Below are 21,896 nucleotides of genomic sequence, written 5' to 3' on the forward strand. Positions count from 1 at the left end.
ATTAATTTACCCTTCGTATTACGCTCCTGGAATTCTGTGACAGTGAATGGCAAACACAAACACAAGACAAGGTTAGTAGGTTAGGAGGTTAGGCAGTGGGGGACAGGTGGGTTCTGTAGAGGTGGGTTTTCAGTTTCCTGCAGAAGATGGCAAGAGATTCCGCAGTCCTAACTGAGTAAGGGAGGTCATTCCTCCACCGCGGAGCAATGGCGCAGAAGAGGCGTGGTCGGGACGAACGGCTGCCAGGTTCCCGAGGTGAGGGGAGTTGACCAGAGAGTTGACCCGTCAGTTGGCCAGAGGTGGTAGAGCGGAGGGTTCTAGCAGGGGTATAAGGAGTTATCAGGGACTGAAGGTATGATGGGGCGGAGCCTCTTGTGGCCTGGTAGGCCAGCACCGGTGTCTTGAACTGGATGCGGGCCGCTACCGGAAGCCAGTGGAGTGCAGTAAGGAGCGGAGTGACATGAGAGTGCTTTGGGAGGTTGAATACCAGGCGTGCAGCGGCATTCTGAACAAGCTGGAGCGGCCTGATGGCACAGGTTGCCAAGCCAGCCAGTAATGCGTTGCAGTAGTAAAGGCAGGAGATGACAAGCGCTTGTACCAAGAGCTGGGTCGCCTGTTGCGTGAGGAAGGGGCGGATCCTCCTGATGTTGTAGAGGGAGAATCTGCAGGATCGAGTGACAGCCGCGATGTGACTGGAGTAGGTCAGCTGGTCGTCCAAGGGTCACGCCAAGGTTTTCGTAGACTGAGCAGCGTCAGATTCAGTTATAATGTTCCATACAGGTTCACGCCACTGTTTAAGTATGGTGTAGTAGTAACATCCCATGTGCTGGTATGTTACAGCATGTAGGCTACAAAGTGCAAAATACCGTGTTAACATGTTAAGCATTCCAATACACACATAAAATACTTCAGTTGACCTAAACCTCATCGAAAATCAAGCTTAAGTAGCACTCCATACAGTTTTTCAGAAGAATTCAGTTCTCGCAGTCTAACATGGTTTATGAACGCTTAACCTCAGAGCCGACGGGTATGTGCATATTCCTAAAACAACCTGTGCCCCCCATTGCCCTCCACAGCCCTGCAGAGGTCCCAGACTGCACATGAGAAATACAGGAGAAGAGAGAGCGTTCTTCATCCCAAACATATAAACAACAACGAACTAAATTAAAAAAAAATTAAAGATTAAATTATTCTTTAGGAAAACTTGATCTTTGGGAGAATCAAAGCTTAGTGCTCGGGGATTTCTTCTAAGGTCCCATCGAGCAAGTCCAGGATGAGGAATGCTCGACTCTCCAGTATTTCTCAAGTGCAGTCATGGACTGTAGCGTTAAGCTTTTTAAAGTTAAGCCTTTTCGATTACCCCCATAACCAGGCCAGTTTGGTGCTGCAAGCTGTGAATGTTCTTACCCACTTCTCCTAACTAGTTGGCTTAATCAAATGATTTTGCTCTGCAGGAGGAATAACCCTTGCACAACGCAGCACTGTACCTGTGCGTTGGCGACAATTATGAAAGCAAAAAGAGAAGAAGAAGAGAAAGACAGCTGGTCTCGAGCGAGACCAAATGCCATATTTGGTATTGAGTACCAGAGGGCATTTTGGAAAAGGGTTTGCATTTATGAGTGTGATACAAATATAAACAGGGAGAGTTACAAAAGATAATTCTTCGAACTGCAAAAATTTACAAAATACTCTACTGTGTTCAGAAATTCACTGATGATGTCCTTGACCTTGTCCTTACTTCTTAAAAAATTATGCACAAAAAAGATGCACTTCCCGAACTCTACTCTGTTAATATAGTTCTGTTTCAGGTGACACATTCTTTATCTTTGTTGAAAATTGAATGAGAAAGAGAACATGCCACGTTCTATACTTTTTTCCATGCTGCATTAAGAAGTCTTGGAAAAGCTCCTACTAGCAGGCCACAGTGTTCTCTCAGAGACGTGTACTAAAGCATGCATCAACAGTGTTCTCTCAGAGACATGTACTAAAGCATGCATCAACAGTGTTCTCTCAGAGACATGTACTAAAGCATGCATCAACAGTGTTCTCTCAGAGACGTGTGCTAAAGCATGCATCAACAGTGTTCTCTCAGAGATGTGTGCTAAAGCATGCATCAACAGTGTTCTCTCAGAGACATGTACTAAAGCATGCATCAACAGTGTTCTCTCAGAGACGTGTACTAAAGCATGCATCAACAGTGTTCTCTCAGAGACGTGTGCTAAAGCATGCATCAACAGTGTTCTCTCAGAGACATGTACTAAAGCATGCATCAACAGTGTTCTCTCAGAGACATGTGCTAAAGCATGCATCAACAGTGTTCTCTCAGAGACATGTACTAAAGCATGCATCAACAGTGTTCTCTCAGAGACGTGTGCTAAAGCATGCATCAACAGTGTTCTCTCAGAGACATGTACTAAAGCATGCATCAACAGTGTTCTCTCAGAGACATGTGCTAAAGCATGCATCAACAGTGTTCTCTCAGAGACATGTACTAAAGCATGCATCAACAGTGTTCTCTCAGAGACGTGTGCCAAAGCATGCATCAGCAGGATGATTGTATAGGTTTTGTGAGTACTCAGATTCCAGCAACGCAGCAGTAATCATCTCAGAAACTGATTGGCTGGCATTACAAAAAGGACTGGACACACATAATTATCTCTGTTAGCTCTGTCGCTCGCTGCTATTTGAGGACTCAGAGCTTGTTACGGTACTGATCTTGACCACTGCACCGCCACCCTGTTCTATCACTAATTTGCTCGACAACTTACCCAGTTTAACAACAACGACAAAAAAAAACGTTAGAGATCGACACCACATAATGCGGAGGCCATCAGAAGTCAGTGTCCAGCCCAGTGTGACTCTGATTACCTGAGCGAAGAGGAAAGGGAAAGGGTATGCAGATGTGTTTTTCGTAGTGGTGAATCAAAGATATTTTCTCCTGCATGACACAGAAAGATCTCTTTAGTTTAGCTTAAGTGTCCACTCGGTTGGAAAAACTGTTTGGTCTATGCAAGTCCATGATGCCATTGCAGTGCTATTGTTTGTACCAGTCAATTATCTATGAGCTAAATTCTCCTCTTTATGCACAAATTATCCATGTAAAGTTACTCAACTCCTTAACTTTAGTTTCTGTGGTAAAACGTGTCTCTGATATTACCACACATTATTAGCCAGTAACCTCCAGTTTTAAATTGGTGTCAGTAGAGGCCACACCTCCTTAAGTCACTGTCACTCCAAGCTAAAATCTAATGAGGTTATGGTATCATGTCACGTCGTTATGGTGACAGTATTCCTTTTAGGGACTGTCTTTGTTCATTTACAATGCAACTCAGCCGTGGACTTTTTTTTTTTATTTTGTCCGCCCCTCCCATGTGCGCCTTCGTTTCCATCTGATTCTCAATTAGATTCACCCCCGTCATTAAGAGCCGGCTGGGTCGCTCCAGGGCTCATCTCGGGCGCTCGGTAATCATTGTCAAACAGCACTGGACAGCATACAGTGCGCGTTGATTGCAGAAAATCTCAGTAGATGAGCAGAGAAATCTTCTCTCGCAGGCCCCCCGCCTGGTGAAGGACTTCTGTAGTGTCATCGGTGCAGAACGGGCGAAGATGAGTATGTACTTTGAGAGGTGATATCATTCCTGATGGAAAGGAGAAAACAAAATCTTTCAAATTCTTGACAGCAAAAGGGCAATGATGGAAACATTTCTTTGTCATCAAAGAGAGGAATAAGATGAGAAAGAGAAATAGACAAAACAGTTTCTTTGTAGTTTAAAGAAGAGGAGCACCTCTCAAATCTAGTCTGGTTTTCAAGGGCCTAGATCACAATTTTAAAACTGATATTTCAGAGTGATCCTAACTTCTACTTTGTATGGTGCCACCTCAAGTGCATGGCCAATTTGTGTTAGATTGATTAGGAAATAGTAATATTTGTCAACAGTTCAAAAGCTCTAAACTACAAGAATATTCATTCAGACATGCAAAATCAGTTCACTCTCTCTCTCTCTCAGACGCGCACGCGCACACACACACACACATACACACACACAAATCAAAACCACCACCACCACCAGGGGGAGATATTTCCCTTCTGTTTCCAACTTGCTTGTTCTGTACATTGGGAATGTGTTCCGTTAGCCCTGTCTGATGGTGGTCAACTGTCTCATTTCAGCTTTTATGTCATTTTCTTGTGGTGGCACCACTAGGTCTGCAAGGCAAATGTCCAGCCCTACACTACTAATCAAACTTCTGAAGAGTACAGTGGCACATTGTCTGATACAGCGAGAAGAGTAAAATTAAAGGCATCAAGCAAATCATTTTTATAATGTCTAAAACTCGGTGGTCAGACAGTTCCTCAAAAAGCTAATGTAAAAAATATCAATCCAAAAATGACGGCATGATTGTGCCAGTTTAAACTCAGGAGGGTGAGGGACTGTTCCCAAAGCTTTGTGATTGCATTTGATTCCTTTCATTTGATCTGAAGAACCAAATCTTTATGAAGATGCCTTTTTCAGTGCTTTACAATACTCAAATCCTGGAAACACTGGCACATTTGATACCACTGAGAGCTTTAAGAGCAGGTAATTCAAAATGTATCATTTTTTTAAATAAAATATTTAAATTTTTCTGTGATTGATTGTGAAGAAAACAGTGCTGAGATCAATAAAATCTTTTGGATCATAAACTTTCAAATAAAACGATTAGCAGGGGTCTGATGCCATTGTTACTGAGAAATGCAGCTGAAGATTGGAACACGTCTGCTGACTTCTTTGAGCATGCTACGGATGGGATTTCTGTATGAACTGACCTTGAACACACTGCTTAGTGACAAGGAATAATATTCCTGTATTAGAGACACCCACCTTAAATCCATGTAATTGCGATGTGACTCATGGATAGGATCTATAGGATATACTCTTGGTTTGGAATCCTGCATGGCAAAGAACTGTGGAGGAAAATGGAGGGAGAGACTCTGAATAGAAGAGAATGAGACCATGATGTTAAGTAGTCCCAATCTTCCCAAAAGGGTAAATCACTTTTCCCCACTGTAAGTGTTTGAAGGAGGATACCAGGGATTAATATTTCTGATGATAGCCTCAGAGCTGGTCTATGTGCAAAACATTCGCTGGTGAAAATATCCTACAGAGTCAAGAACAAGCTTTGTGAGTTGTCCAAGACAAACACTCAAAGGGATTCATGTTTAATTTTGAGTTTAGAGTTTTTAGATACACACACAGACACACACACACACACAGCTGACAACTGAGACAACAGACATGGCAGACACAAGAAACTAAATGCACAGAGTCTGCCATGCATTGCCATTTACTCTGGCAATAAACCAAGAACAAGTCATACACACACACACACACACACACACACACACACACACACACTCTCTCTCTCTCTCTCTCTGTCACACACATACAAACACAAAGAAAAGATTAAGCCCCACTCCTCCACAAGTGCCAAATCTAGAGCAGTGACATTTTCTAACTAAAGTTACTATGGTTTAGCTATGCATGAGGAATGCCTTAACAAATCTCTCTCTTTCTCCTTTTTTTTCTCTCTCTTTTTCTCTCCTTCACATACATGCACACGCACACACACACACAAACACACGCACACACATGCGCACACACACACGCATACACCCACCCACACACACACACACACACACACTCCATTCAGACATAGCCCAAAGTGCACCCTAAGAAGACTAAGATGACACATAATTTATTTCAGACATCTGAGCTATGCGGCACAGCACAACATAAAGATGGCCAATCCAAATATATAATCCCTCTCCTTTCTCTAATGCTATTTAAGGTTCCAGCTTTAATGGTTTCACTTTCATACCCACTGATTGGAGTGCACACTTTCTTGAGAAGCTCTCAAAGCGGTGGGAGGGATCGGGTGAAGGAGAAAGGAGAAAGGGGGCATCCATTTGTTTTTGGGTTCGAGGGAGGAGCCCTGCTTTTAGAGGTCTGGGCAAACCCCCCATTGATGCCCCCAAAAAGGTCCCCTTCCCTCTCCCCACCTCCCCCCTGTCTGCTTTATACTACCATTTCAGCCATCCTTTATTTTCCTACCCTCCCCTCCATTTCTCTCTCTGCCCCATTCTCTTATCCTCGTCTAGCAAATCCCTCGTTCTCACAGTCCTGAAGGCACATGCTCAGATCTGCTCACGGTAAGTCAAACACGCAGGAAAAACGGGAATAAAAACAAACCAATTAAACCAGTTTTAACATCACATTTGTATGATGTTTTGGCTTATTGTTGTTGTGCTTGAAGCCAAGTTTTTACAGTTACGCATTTTCTTTTATTCTCTAAGTTTCTTCTTTCTCTTCTCGTACCACGAGAAAGTATTAATCCAGTTGAAGTGAAATGTGATATTAAACAGCAATAATTTCATTTTGTTCCAGAGCTTGGGAATTGATATTGTATTACTGTGAAATTCAAATGTGGAGCCTTGCTTTGCTCAAGTCATTGCAATTATTCACGCTGTTTACACTTATGGCTGCTTATATAATGCTTCATTAAGACATGTTTCACCTTAATCAGATGTCTCTCTCTCTCTCTCTCTCTCTCTCTCTCAATCTCTGCACCTGTGTCTGCCTTTCTCCTGTGTTGCCTGGCTACCCCTGAAGAAAGGATATCAAAGTCTTCCGCACTCATCCCTCACGGCTATGTGGCCTCTCCGTACCACACTCTTCATTTTTCCTCTCTTTCTCTTCTTCATCCTCCTGTCCCCTCAGGAGGCTCAGGCAAAAAAGAAGTCCAAGCAGAAAGGGGATGACGACTCTCCGGCCGGAACGTCTCTGGGATCAGGTGAACTGACCACCAAAGAGGGTCACCGCTGCACCTGGGAGACACTGGAGGGCGGGGCTAACGTGATTCTACAGGTGAGCTGCTCCACTGCCGGGGAGGGACTTGGGCAGACCTACGAGTGCCGATTCGCTGGCAAGCCGGAGCAGTGCTCTGCCTACAACTCCAAATCATCCCAGTATTGGAAACAAGTGGTGGGAAAGCTGAAAAAGCGAGGGAACGCTTGCGAGGGAGAGAGAGTGCTGAAGACACGTCTGTGTAAGAAAGCACCAGCTGAGTCTCATATGAAGCTAACTGAGAGGACTGGGGAGGAAACAACAACTGGCCTCAGTGAGAGAATGAAAGAGGAGAAGAAGAAGAAAGAAACAGCAGCTCCAACAATGAACGATAAAGAGATGGAAGAAGCGAAAAAGGAGGGCAAGGAGACGGCGCCTGTGCCTGAGGCGAGAGATGGAGAGGTGAATGATGGGTTTTCAGACATGGAGCCAGCAGAAAACTACTGTGGGGAGGGATGGCACTCCATCTGTCGCTTTTTTGTAAGGTTCTTTGATGGTTAAGCATTTAAGAGACAGGTTAAAAATGATTATATGTAGGTATTAGAGAGAGAGAGAGAGAGAGAGAGAGAGAGAGAGAGAGAGAGAGGGAGAGATGTGGAAGAGGAATAGAGAATTCAAATTAAGCTAATATCAGAATCTTCTGGCCCATACTTTCTGGAAAAGAGGAAAAACATTTTGAAGTTTGCAAAATGAGAGAATATTAGGATGGAGGTAACAAATTGTTATGGATAACATTTTGTGATAAAACTAAGTTTTTAAAAACATATAATTAGCATGACCTGTTTACAGACATTGAATTATTGTCACAATTAATTTCTGACCTATTTTGCTTGTAAAGGACTTATATACATCATACATGTGAATAAATGATTAGACCACGTTAAAGGAGTTCTTGTTATTTTTTATGGAAAAAGACTCATCATACATAAACTACATTTACAATCATATACGTAGTGTGTAGGGTTCCAATGCTATATAATGGATCAAACTCATTTTAAGAAATTGCTCTCTATGGCAGCTCATCATGAGTACACCACCCACAGTGATTTTGAGCCTACTGCTGATGCTACTGGATCTGATACTGTTGAAATCAATATTATCTGATAGGCTTTTCCTCTGAGGAAAACACAGAAATATGATTGCTCTATCCCTGAATGAGATTTTTTAATCAATCAAAGATTGATTCAACATGTAGCCCTCTGAGGAGACACAACATAGGACATATCCATTGTATGTGTATGTGTGTGTCTGTGTATTTGTGTACTTTTCACACTGTGAGGGAGACCTCATTTTGTGTGTGTTTTACGCATGTAGGAGGTCCATTGAGATAGCTTGTAGGGTTTTTTTTCGTTGCTTTTCTGATTACTTCAATAGAAGTGTCTATTGAAAAAAGTATCTTTTCATTTGGGGATGGGCATTTTATTGACAGAAAAACTCATGTTCTGGTCCTCTTCTGACAACCTGACCCAGTCACAAGACACACACACGCACGCGCACACACACAGTTACACACGCAGTGAAATGAATATTGAGCGGCTGGAATCAACAAAGTCTGACATCCAAGGACTACCTTCTCTAACAATTTACCCAGTGAAAAGAGACCAATCCTCACATCCTCATTATCTGCTAGTAACACGCTTTTTTCCCCCCAGACAATCCATACAAAATGTGCTTGGTTAAGTCGAATATAATAACCACTCAGTCTTAAAATAAGAAAAGTCAGTACTTAGAGGCACCACTGGAAAAAAAAAGTGATTGGCATTTTCAACGTTATACTGGTGATGCTAAGCCAGTCTGTGAGTGTTGCTATTGTTCATAGAATAGTAAGACAGTTTCGCTTGCTGTGGTTTGTTTGTGCTCTACTGTATCTCTGTGTTAGGTTATTGTGTAGCGTGTCGCTATGATAACAAATGGCAGGAGGCTTTTTACTCAGACCTCTCTCACAACACTACGCACCATTGTACTCTGAGTCTAATCAGTAATCGGGGGGGCCAATCGTCCTTTTGTCCAGCCATGGGGGGAGAGCTAAGCTTTTTTGCTAAGCTCTCTCACAAAAAATAGCTCAGCCAATACCTCTTTTTGTTTGTGGCTCACTGTTGTCGTTCTTGCTGATTTTGTCATACACGCGGCGCTTGTTGACAGACACGGTAAAAGGAAAAAAAAGATTAATGTAACAGGGAAAAAAGTGGGTTGCTTTCTTGTCTTTGGTGTGAATGTGTGTGTGTGTGCGTGTGCATGACTACACATATGTGTGTTTCCACAGTATATATCTGAAGATGTTGTTTGGTGTGGAGAGCTATATTGCATGAAGCATTACAAAGTGAAAGATTTTGAATTCTTTGGCCTTGTCCTGCTAATATCTCAACAATTGTCCCTAAGACCGAGAGATAGACATCTCTTCAGAGAAAACTGTTGATGAAATCACAATCCTCCTCCACTTATCAAAGAACTTTTTCTCATATTTGTGTGGAGTCGTGATTTAGAACCAAAACTAAATAAGGATTCTTGATAAGAATCTTTTGCATTCTTTTTTAAACTGCTACATAAAAACAAAATAACAAATAAGTAAAAACGCACAGTGTGTTAAAATAATTTTAGATATGTGTCTTATGACGATCCTGATTTCATAGCGCCAAAAGAAAGTATGCTCCTGAACACATCTTATGCAATATATGGACAATATATGAATTCCTGCCAAATGTAAATGTAAACACACACTCTGTTTGCTTCTTTTCTTTCTTAGTTTTTATTTTCATTTAGTCTTTCAGTTTTGTTTTTGATTTCAGTTAAGTTTTAGTTAGTTTTACGAGTGCATAAGTAGTTTTATTTTTATTTTGAGGAACTGACTAGTTTTAGTTTTAGTTTAGTTTTTAATTAGTTTTAGTGTTTAGTTTTAGTTTTCAGACATTATGAGGAAGGTCTTGATTTATAGAAGCTGAAAAAGGCGCGATGAAAGAATGTATGACATCAAATACAATTTACAAAACCATTGTTTATTAAAGGTCCCATATTGTGCAAAGCCATTAAATGGAAAATGCCATTAAACTGATGAACAATCATACAATTTTTCTTCTTGCACACCATGAACCAGGGATGGGCAACATTTTTTTTTCAACATTTACTTTCATAGAATAAGCATAGGGCCACACACTGGACGACTGAAATGAAACATGAAACGCATAGTGCTGTTATGTTAAATGATATGAATTTGATTTACATGATAGATTACTTTATAGTAGCCTGTTTGCCAGCTTACTTGAAGGCCTGACATTTCTTATGGCTTTATGTCAATCTGGTGTACTCTGAGGTTACAATAAAAAGATTTACTTTCCTAAAACAATCCACTTAAATGCAGTATCAATTTTGCGTTACCCTCCATCTTCTTAATTGTCGTTGATCCCTCGAATGAATATAAGTAGCTGGGCAGTCTTTAAAATCCGTGCTTTCGTCACTGATCGGTTCTCACGTAGTTCTCATTTGCATAAAGTTGGAGATCCGCCATCTCAATTTCGCAAGTTTAGACGATGTTCTGACGAGTTGTGCTACTTTGTCGAGAAATGCGACCATAGCGCGAATCGATAGCAGAGTCTAACCTCGCCTCCCACCCTAATCATAATTCAAGGTTGTGCTCTAGGTAGCACATATCGATAGATAGCACAACTCGACAGAATACCCTGAATAACCCGCTTAAGAGAGACAGTATTTCATATGTGAATCCCTTCACTCTCACCTCTTTTGAATATTAATAAATGAGAGAATTTTCACAGTGATAGTTTGCATTCCTCAATAAATTTCTTGTGTATGAATCACAGTTTGGCTTTGTCTGAATGTGCTGCTACACTGTGACTGAAAGGTAGCAGAGGTTGGAGTGTTTTCTTGTGCACTTGGATACTGTGGACAGAGGGGAATGTGTCCTGTATTCTTGATAGAACACAAAACTTTATCTGGTGGAGACTGACACTGAACATGGAATTTAAATGAGTTACGTAAGTCTTAGAATTCAGCCTGAACACTTTGTACACATGGAATTCTGTCCAAACAACGTAATTAAATACAGATATACACACATTCACTTTTGCACACACATTCCCCCCCACACACTCACATTCGCACACAAATCATATGCACACATTTGTAATTCCATCAGCAACACAACCACATAAAAACTCATAGGATGCTATTCACATGGCCTATAGGAGTATCATAGTATCATGCATTTGAGGCAGGCATCTAGCCAGGTCTCCCTTTTGAAGGCCCCCCTTTCCAGCCTGCATTGGAGCTCAGCAAAGACGCGAGGGTCAAAGACACATACAATGCACCCCATCCGAAAAATTCCCCCAGTGCATGGAAAAAAAAAAAAGACAGGACCCCCACTGATGCTACTGGAAGAAGCTTCCAATATTGGAACAGGCTTGAACAAAACTGGAGAGGCTGAAATTTTCCTGGACAATTCTACAGCTCCTTCTTCTACAAATCATTCTCTCTCTCTCTCTCTCTCTCTCTCTCTCTCTCTCTCTCTCTCACTGTCTCTCCTTGCCCTCCTATTACAACACCTTGTGAGGTCCAATTAGTGAAAACAGAAAACTAAGTAAATAGACAAGTAAACATTTTTTCTGTACTGAAGTAGAGCAACGGCACCCCTGCTGTGTGAAACCACAAAATCCAGGGACAAATGACCCTCACACTCATTAAAGTGTCACACTCCTGGCTGTGATACAATTCTATGCGTGCAAATTTCCACTCCTGCAGAGCAAGTTAATGGGAGGGGATGACAAAGACCAAAAGCCATGTTTTGTGGGTTTTTTTTTTTTTTTTTTTTTTAACTTTTTGAGGTTCAGTTGCTCCTAATCGCTGATGACAACAAGCTCTTCTGTATTGACATCATGCCATCCATGGTGGATTTGTTCTACCAAAGACCTGACGATTTCAGTTTATTGGCAAGTGTTAAATCTTTTCTTTCATGTTAAACCATAAGAACACAATTCTTGTCTTTGAGTGTTTATTTGGCGCACACGCACGCATGTGTGTGTGTGTGTGTGTGTGTGGACAGCTCTCCTTCTGTTTTTTTGTGTGCCCAGGCAACTCTCTTTCTGTGATTGGCCAAAGACTACACCCGTCTGTTTATGAGGGCCACATACATATTTATGAGGCGACAGTGTGGACTGGACCTTTGCATCCCCGTGCTAGACCAATAACGCAACCAATTATACATACGTTTTCAAATGTACAAGATGAAAACGCTGACCTACTGGGATTAATAAAACACGACTATTTGAGTTTTTGTACTCTACAACTTAACATACCATTAAAGGATGAAACCAACCAAACTGTAGTGCACCTGACTGCAACGTGAGAAGGAGAGATGACGTCTGAATGTAAAGAGCAACAAATTACAATCACTACCCTCGAGCTATCTCAGCATATTTTACACATCCCCTGCTTATCTTTTCAAAATCTCCCTTCATAAAAATTTTCCTAGTAGATTGACTTGTAGCAATCTAACAATAGCTACACCACTTTGACATTCGCCAGCCGATGCACACACACCGTCTATGAAGAGCACATGCCAGAGCACGCACTGTAGTTGGGCCTCTGAATTAGTCACCCAGATAGTCGTTATTGTGCACCTGTCTATGCAATTTCCCATTAGTTTGGTCCTAACACCATGATGCTTAATACACACCGTGCATGTTCAGTCGATTACCACTTCAGACAAACAAACAAACAAACACACAAAAACAGTGGCCAATGACTGAGTCTAAAACATTTCAACAGAAATGTATTGGAGTACAAAGTTTATCATTTCTTCATGCATGTAGTATGAAAGCTGCTCATGTTGTTGATGCTCAGTCAAAGAACAAATCCACCAATATATCAGGCTACTTATGTGTAGCCACAAAATACTTTTACTTTGTTATTTACCTAGCCTTGCTAGGCCTGAACCACTGTTTGAATGGTCAGTTCTTTCTTCTTACTGTCCTCTTGTCCTAATTCAAAGAGAACATTGTGATACATTGTGCATTGTATGCTTAGTCATTCAGTCCTCTTAGACTTTCAGCCACAAAAGGAAGCTTTGATACGGTGATGTCTCACTTGAACAGATAAATCCTCATGTTCAAAATGACTATAGATCTCCAGTCTATCCTGCTGTATGTTTAAACCAGTTCAGTCCTGATGCAACCATGACTGCAAATATGCGTAGTCTGCCTAAAATTAAAATGCATGGCAACAGCGATCCTCGCTGGAGACAATAAGCGATTACAACATTGTTTCTACTAAACACCACAAGATGGCAGCAAGAACTCACTGAACTCAGTAAAGGTTGCACCTTCTCTCTGTCACATTTTACATCTTACAAACAGAAAAAAGGTAAGTGAGATGACAAATGATGTAAAATTAATGTAGATTAGTTTTTTTAATTATTAATTGAATGTATTAAGTTGGACATATTTTTTATGCAGTACTTTCTGGAACCTATCATAATTCAAACAGACCACAGCTCACAGCCACGACACACGCTGTCTGGTCTGACCTTGAAGAGTCTGACTCATTACACTGGTGTATGTGTGTGTGTGTGTGTGTGTGCGCACATGTGTGTGCGCATGCATGTGTTTGTGTGTGTATGTGTGTGTGTTTGTTCTCTGAATAAACATGCTGTAGTTCATTGGAGGTTGCATTAGGGACATAAGGGGTTATTTCAAGTCATACCTCTTCTTCTGACCTCTCCTTTAATGAGGGACAGGGACAGAGAAAGAGAGATGAAATGAAAGGGAGTTAGAATAAAGAGGGAGTCTAAAGCCTTTCAGACTGCACCATCTCTTCTTTAAGGCTGAGCCTCAGAGCTCAGGATCCAATCTAAAAGGAAAGATTCAGATCTGCTTCTTCAGAGTCCTTGTATATGTGCTGACTTTGTATTCTTGTGACAATATTCTATGGTATTCAATCTAAGAGTATAATAACATTCATTCACTCTTTATTGCATGACCTAACTCAGAGTCCTTTGTGATAAAAAAAAAATAAACATGTTAAATAATGAAAGATTGTAATAGTCTAAATGATACTTTCAATTGTTCCAAAGGCTGTTTTTGCAAAAAATCTCTGTAGCACTTACACAGACGACAGGATGACAAACATTACAGACAACATATTATCTTGAACACAGAACACAGAGACAACGTGAGAGATAGACAGACAGACAGACAGATAGATAGATAGATAGATAGATAGATAGATAGATAGATAGACAGACAGACAGACAGACAGACAGACAGAGAGAGAGAGAGAGAGAGAGAGAGAGAGAGACATCAAAAAGAGAGAGAGAGGGGTGGAAGGTCACTAGATAATAGGGATAAAACAATCTTGCTAATCTCAGCTCATAAAAATATGGCAATGTAACAGTTGATAGTTCAGCAAACCCATTTATTAATAATTGTGATTTGGTGGGTTGTTCTGTTTGTGATTGACCAACTGACTGATTGATTTGGTCTAGTAATATCCTATCTGCTTTCACTGTCTGTTTACCTGTACTAAAACAGTCCTCGGGTGACCTGGGAGCGTTTCAAGGTTACTCTTGTAATACCATTTGCTCCTGCCAGGAGGCACTGTGCCAGCCATGTGGCATTTGAATGGTGGATGTATTCTGAGACCCTAAGCCTGTGTCACCACACTAATTCCATAAAGTCAAGGCAAAACAAACTGCAAAAGCAATATTTAAGATTTATCCTCTCTCTCTCTCTCTCTCTCTCTCTCTCTTTCTCTCTCTCTCTCTCACTCTCTCTCTCTCTCTCACACACACACACACACATACACTATAGAGTTACTTAGAGCTACAGAGTTAAAAGGGGATATTATTTTATCCCTCTACCCCTCAGCTCTTCAACAGTATATGTGTCCTGTGTCCTTTCCCATCCACTGTGGAAACATGCCATTCCTTGTGAAAAATCATCACTGAATCGCACCCATTATTAAAATCACACCAATAATGGGAGCCACTACCATGTTATGGAGTGATTAAATGAATTACATTTGTGAGCGCTATGTTCATTCTTTCTGTCTTTCTTTCTTTAGACAGAAGTCCTGAATAGAAAGGCTTCACAATGGGTCAGTGGCCAGCACTGTTGCCACATAGCAACAAGGTCCTGGGTTTCAACCCTGACAGTCGCAGGTCCTTTCTGTGTGTGCATGTTCTCCCCATGTTTTTGTGGGTCTTCTCCAGTGTCTCCCACCCCAAAGACAAGGATGCATGCTAGGATTAGTACTCCTGTCAGTGACCTTGACCTCAAAGTACTTCTACTTTGGTTATGTGGTTAAACCAGTAACAATATATTCTCAAAATTATTCAAACCCCATTTAGGTCAAATATTTAAATGCACAATATGAATAATTTAATGAATCAGAATGGACATTAATATACCATCCATCTTAATTTTGTACACATGATATGCTTATAAAACAACTACTTATCAGTGTTTTCATAACCAAATAAATAAGTAAAAATGTAGGGTTAATGATGTTAGATATGAGAAGAAACCAATATAAGGTTATTGCAACAGGAGAGATAAAATGGTTGTAATTTCAAGCAAATGTTCAAGAAGTTCAGACAGATTACTGGCAGCTGGCATCAGCATTCGTCACCAGGGAACGACTTGGCTCAATTATGTATCAGAGCTGTCGACAGAGGTGCTGGTCACATGACCCCTCTCAGCCAGTCAGCACACACTGTCATCTCCTGACCACCTGTGCACTGATCATTTACAAGGGCAATGTCAATGTGTGGCTGTCACCATGCCAACACTCAGATTGAAAAAAAAATCCCACCATGTCACAACTGAGCAAATTTCTTCACAGTTTTTGCAATGTATGCTGGACACAGTCTGAAACAGACAAGATGTTCTGAGTCATTGACTGTGTCAAACTGTTATCTTTGCATGAATATGAGGGCAGATTGTACAGCAGAATAGTTGACATTTTCATTGCAATGCACTGCATATTCAGCTCCATTAAATTCAGTTCAACTGAATTCAGTTGAATTTAGTTCAGTTCCACTGAATTCAATTCAATTTAATTCATGTCAGTTCAGTTCAGGTTATTCTTCCCTGACGGCTGTTGCTACAAGTTTGAAGAAACACAACTGCAGACACATGAAGTTCATATGACACTCTTCATAGAAATATCTGTGAAGAGAGGAAATGTATTGTGATATGGATGATAGGTTTAAAATACAGCCAAACCTTGTGTCATTCTGGTCACACATGTTCTTCAGGGCCTGCATGCTATGAAATTTATACCATAGCCTGTTCTAAAAAATCACAGACAGGATGGTTACGAGAAGAAAATCGGCTGAGAAACTTACACTGTTGGCACTCATGATTTGTCTCAATTTTATTAAATTAAATTAAACTGGAAAACCAAGAAGGCTCAGGACAAATGCAAGTTTGTACCACTCAAGTCATTTTTTCTAAGCAAATATAAAGTAAATTCATTGTCATAAAAGAGAATAAGAAAAAAACAAGATAAAAACATCTCAGGGCATCTGAGATAGAACATTTCACCTGCAATCTTCTGAAAACTGTTTAGCCTGCTATTTGACAACATGTTGGTTCATCTTCAATATTTACCATAAAACCACAATAGGTTTTCACTAAGGTGTATATACGCAGCTAATTGCATAAAGAGCACAGTGGTGTTGTAATTACTAAGGTACTCAAATCTGATTCTTTCACTATTGAGATTATTTCAACCAATGACACATAATCAGATCAAGTACTGAGGGACTTTGTGCAGCTGTAAGCAAACAGAAGAGAGATACAAGAAATATAAAGTATATCAGTCCAGACATGTGACATATAACGGATCAGACATATAACACAGAACAGAAATCACAGTGACTGAGATGTACCTTTTTCAGCCATCTCAAATATCTGAAATTGTGTGTGTGTGTTTGTGTGTGTGTGTGTGTGTGTGTGTGTGTGTGAGAGAGAGAGAGAGAGAGACAGAGGGAGAGGTAAAGAGAGTTGCAGAGTTCCAGTGCTGTAGTGGTGTCATAGTTAGTGTCTTTTTTTTAGTGAAATTGCAAAATTTGCATTTGCATGTGCAGAATTCTTGCAAACCATAAACATGGACCTATGGGCCAATGAACTCTCACGTTCCTCAAACCTCAATGTGCCCACCCCCCTTAAACAAAATCAACAACTCAGCTGTACCGGTCGCCAAACGCTTTGCCCACTTCACACAGAGAGACAACACACAAAGCTATAAAACATTCTATAATGGTCTATTCTACAATTCTAACTACATAGTATAAGGTCAGATGCAGCACTCTGGGTGAGAATCTTTTCCTTTACCTCCCTCTTTGAAAGGTAACTAAAAGAGACAGAATTGCTAACAGACTACAAAAGTTCATGTTTTTATAAAATTGAAATGAAAATAGTCAGGGATAAAACAGCTTTCACTTTGTGAGAGTTATAAATAATTCAGAATGTTAGAGATTTCCAGTCCAAATTTTGAAGATTTTCTTCATATGCGCTTTAAAAACAATATTGTTAAGAAATTTTTTCTCAAGCCTAAAAGAGCCTGAAACTAGCCCATTGACTACCTGAATTAGACAGTTGATCAGGTCAACAAATCAGCTCAACTGATAAGCCCAAAATATCAAAGGTTTTCTAACTATGAAAACTCTTTGAATGATAGAGGGAGCATAGAAAGCAAATGTGTGACCTAATGAGTTTGTTTGTTTGCAAGTGTGTGTGTGTGTGTGTGTGTGTGTGAGAGAGAGAGAGAGAGAGAGAGAGAGAGAGGCTTTAATGTTGTTTGTATAGGAGTATAACCTTAAACACAGGACCTCCCAACGTATTTGATCCCTTATGGTAAGAGGCAGGAACGTTTGAAAAGTCAGAACATGCCGCAATATCGTGACCAGAATATCACACAGAGATAACCCTGTACTTTGGAGCTGATGTCCACAGTAAACATCAACACACAGACCATCCCACTGAACTGTTTCTATGGACCTGTACACCAGTTCAATGCGAACAGATACTGTGTTTTGGCTGTAATACTTCAGTTGGGATCTGTACGGATAATATCTAACTGGAGATCATGGCCAAATTCTTGGTGCAAACACAAACAGAGGGGTTTATGCTGAAGTCAAGCAAACATAACATGACTATGCCCTGAAGTGAATTGGATTTTGGTGCACAATGCATTTTAATCAAAATGCATTTTGATGTAAAATGCAGTTTAATCTTGGACTAGGCCTACTGAGAGTACATCTGAATACTTAACACTATCTGATCATAAAATTATATCCATGGGCACTTGCATTGCAGAATGACCTCTATTCGTGAAGCACAATACACGCATAACGAGTAGCCTGTTGGTCACGGTCAACATCTGACTTTGCTGAGATATGTAACTTATTATTATTATTATTATTATTATCATTAAATATTATTTTGCCTTGCTAATCATAGTAATCGACGTGGTATGATTTCAACCAGTAGAGGTCTACGTTGGTATGAACGCTCCGAAGACGAAAACTTTCCCAAAGCTCGATGTGCCAAGCAGACAGTTATCTGATTGGTCCAAGCCACAGTGGGTGATTTTGCTATTGGTTAAATTTATGCCCACATGAGAAATATGCAAATGAGTTAGATGTGGCACTTGAAAATGCTACCGCGAGCGCTGCTAAGCCTGCACTGCTGAGCAGTGAGAGAGGGGTGTGTCTGCAGACTCAGAGAAGTTCTTCTATGAGGGAACTCTGGAACACCTCAGAATACACAGTGTACCTTCAGGACAACTGAAAGTGCCTGACTTTTTTTCCTATGCACCTGCAGAATTACCGCTAAAACCGACTTCTTTTTCCATGAGTTCTGCCAGGTAAGAAAGTTTCCAGTGTAACACCTTGATTTCGGCGGTGATCGAAAGGAATAGATTCAGGGAACCGCAAGATTCAAAGATAGGTGTTGTAGTGGTTGATAGTATAGAGGTAGAGTAAAGTGAGAATCCACAGCAATCCATTTTGTGTTGACTCTCCCCATACTGGAAGAGTAAATATGAGACAGATTTTTGCATTACAGCAGCCTATAGTGTACTATTTATTCACATTCATAAATGACCGGTTTTTGGATGGTCGGTGAGGTTTTCTCCATCTGCGCATTATGCTACGCACACATACGCGTAGACTCCGATACACAGCACATAATATTCGTGCTTATCATAACAACTTCAAAGAATAGAAAACTGCAATACTGCGGGGTAGCCTGACACGCGGTTGAAAAACCAATGAACAAACAAACAAATAAAACAACTTTAACGTTGTTCTTGTTATGTCTCTCGAAGATATTTTGCATTCACTAAGTGCGACACAAAAATGGAGTCATCACTTATCTTTGCTTGTTCAATATGGCCGAATGTGCTAGATAAGAGGGTGAGGTCTAACAGCACATTGAGGCAAAGACTTGAAAAATAACACAGCTGTTGTCCTCCCCCTTCCATATTTTGTCTCTATAGCATTCTCCATATCATCAATTCCCAAATGCCGGGTCCCGTCATGCCTGTCGATATGGCCATGCAGCTGTACATCGCCCATTCTCCTCCTCTGCGTAGCTTCCTGAGTTCTTACGAAGACTATCGAAGCCGAAAACTGGTCAACACTCGCTACAAGCCTCTGAGGCCCTGTCTCAGTGCCAAAGCCCCTCTAGAACCACCCTGCCTGGGCTGGCAGACACCCAAGGGCAAAACCAAGAAGAGGGTCGCATTCGCCGACTCCAAGGGCATGTCTCTGACAGCTGTCCACATCTTTTCAGTGGGTGATGATGAATCCAGTGTTTCCCAGCTGCAGTTTGACCTGACAGAGTTAGAGGGTGCCACAGCCACGTTACGCATCAACTCCGTCCAGAGCCGTGTTCTTGATTTTCCGCAGCCCGCCGCAGATTACCTGGACTTCAGAAGCCGGTTGCTGAAGAATTCCGTGTGTTTGGAAAACTGCACCCTGCAAGAGCGATCCCTCACCGGTACAATCAAGGTCCGGAACCTAGCCTTTGAGAAGTCTGTTCATGTACGGATAACCTTTGACACATGGAAGAGCTACCAGGATGTTGAGTGTACCTTCATGAATAACGTCTATGGCTGCCAAGATACAGACACGTTCTCTTTTGTGATTGAATTACCCAGTTATGTGTCGTCTCAAAACAAGGTTCAATTTTGCATCTGTTACAAGACAGGAGGGCAGACATTCTGGGACAATAATGACAACAGAAACTATGGGCTTGTGCCCTCTCCATGGAATCAGGACAACGACTGGAACTCGTCAACACAGTGGAAGAAATGTAACCAGCCCAATAAGCAGGGGAGGAAGTCAGAAATGGAGTTTGATCAGTTTGGAAGCCCTCGTACCTCAAGTGGACTCTTCCCTGGTTGGCAGAGCTGGGGCCACACCAAGAATACCGCTCCCTATTGGTGACTGAAGAAGTGCCTCCATTAACGTTCAAGAGTGAATCCAACAGCAATTGGGATCCAACAGCAGCTGAAAATTACTGCTCATTTTTCACACTGCACCATGTGAAACAGCAGTTACTCTCCTGAGACACAGCTACATTTTATGCTACAGTAATAACTAAAAACCAAGCACTGATTTTATTCTCGCCCAATACAAGACAAAAACAGAAGGAAAACTTGTCACACATCTCTGAGTTTATAAGTTTTGACTTTTCCTCTCTCTTTCAGAGGATGGGAATATCACTTACGTGTTTTATTGTAAAACTTAAAGACCTTTTTTGGCCCATTGACAATGTCAGTTTTCTGACATTTCATCAGTGAGCCACTGAGTTTAAGGCAGTTATTATAGGTAAACCCTACACAGTCCTAAAAAATTGTCTGAATACTCTGTATTCTCAGTACTCTATGTGCCTTCGAACGATCCAGCAAAGTTTGTGTGTCCTTTTTTTTTTTTTTAGTTTTGCTGAAACTAAATGTCCTGCTGTAGTCTAAACTGCTTGGAGCTAATCCAAATCTTGCACTGAGTGAGAAAGAGCCATATCTGATGAATGTGTGAACACATTTTTAATGGTTAAAGTTTTAAATCCCCCAAAATTTAGAGGTGATGCTTAGTAGAATGGGTACCAGGAAAAGGTCTTTCATATTGAAGGGTTAAACTTTTCTTAGTGCCGATAAGAACTGAAAGTATTGGAAAAATATTTAAAAGTAGTTCAATGATTAAATACTACTTTTGATATTTCCCAGGAAAATGTAATATTCTGCATCTTAACATCACTCAGATTGGATGGTTTGAACAAACTTTGTGCCTCTGAACTATGCACACTTTTTGCTCTGTGCTCTGTCCTCTAATAATCACAAGCACATGCAAACCCACCTCTCTCCTACCTACACACACCGGTTGACTAGAGATGTATTTAAGGTAGTGAAAAGTGTCAGTCCAGGTTACTGTGATAAGCCAGATGTAAGGATGCCTGTATAGGATTTTCTCTCCCTAATCGTTTCTTAGATTAACCATTTGGAATCTGCTGAGGAAATGGAAGTGTATGTGTGTGTGTGTATATACATATATATATATATTTCAAAAAGAAATTTATAGAGGGGGAAAGTTGGGGGCTTGACTGTGCGACTGATATGTATGACCTGGCTGTGAAAATTTGAGTCAGTCATATGTGTGTATTCAGTCAGTGAACTCTGGTCGTCTGTGTATATGTAGTTTGGTATATGTGAAGAAATGAATTTTTATTTTGTGGAAAAAACCTTTGTCTCCTGCCACTGTTTAATTTGTGTGTGTTTGTGTGTGGGCATTGCAAAGTTCACAGACACATAGAGGGATGACTGTGCCAAGAGTTTGATAAGTCGGTCAGTGTGTGTGTGTGTGTGCGTGTGTGTGTATACATTGAGGGGCAGAGGGGGGTCATGTGCAGTCTCCTCATGAGTATCAGACAGGCACCTGGATCTGCTCCAGATATTAAAGTAACCAAACACCCCAACCACCTTTCACCATAATATCTAAACCAT

General features: G+C 40.9%; 2 protein-coding genes across 3 annotated transcripts; both read left to right on the forward strand.

Annotated features, from left to right (window-relative positions):
- Positions 1 to 6,686: 6,686 nt before the first annotated feature.
- On the forward strand, positions 6,687 to 7,382 carry fgfbp3 (fibroblast growth factor binding protein 3). Its single transcript, XM_030787484.1, has one exon. The coding sequence runs from the start codon at positions 6,687 to 6,689 to the stop codon at positions 7,380 to 7,382; it is 696 nt and encodes a 231-aa protein (XP_030643344.1).
- A 9,734-nt stretch (positions 7,383 to 17,116) lies between these two features.
- On the forward strand, positions 17,117 to 20,543 carry ppp1r3ca (protein phosphatase 1, regulatory subunit 3Ca). Of its 2 annotated transcripts, none has more exons than XM_030786104.1 (2): positions 17,117 to 17,204; positions 19,392 to 20,543. In XM_030786104.1, exons 1-2 carry the CDS (start codon positions 17,191 to 17,193, stop codon positions 20,341 to 20,343), a joined length of 966 nt encoding a protein of 321 aa, XP_030641964.1. In that variant the 5' UTR covers positions 17,117 to 17,190; the 3' UTR covers positions 20,344 to 20,543. The 2 variants fall into 2 exon arrangements, with proteins under 2 accessions (XP_030641964.1, XP_030641963.1); XM_030786103.1 differs by lacking the exon at positions 17,117 to 17,204 and adding an exon at positions 18,508 to 18,758.
- The last annotated feature ends 1,353 nt before the right edge of the window (positions 20,544 to 21,896 follow it).

Source organism: Chanos chanos, chromosome 10, assembly GCF_902362185.1.
Source record: "Chanos chanos chromosome 10, fChaCha1.1, whole genome shotgun sequence".
In the NCBI taxonomy this organism is placed as follows: domain Eukaryota; kingdom Metazoa; phylum Chordata; class Actinopteri; order Gonorynchiformes; family Chanidae; genus Chanos; species Chanos chanos.

Bases quoted from the DNA above. Each gene is read 5' to 3' on its own strand.
- fgfbp3 (XM_030787484.1), top strand. From the start codon at position 6,687: ATGTGGCCTCTCCGTACCACACTCTTCATTTTTCCTCTCTTTCTCTTC.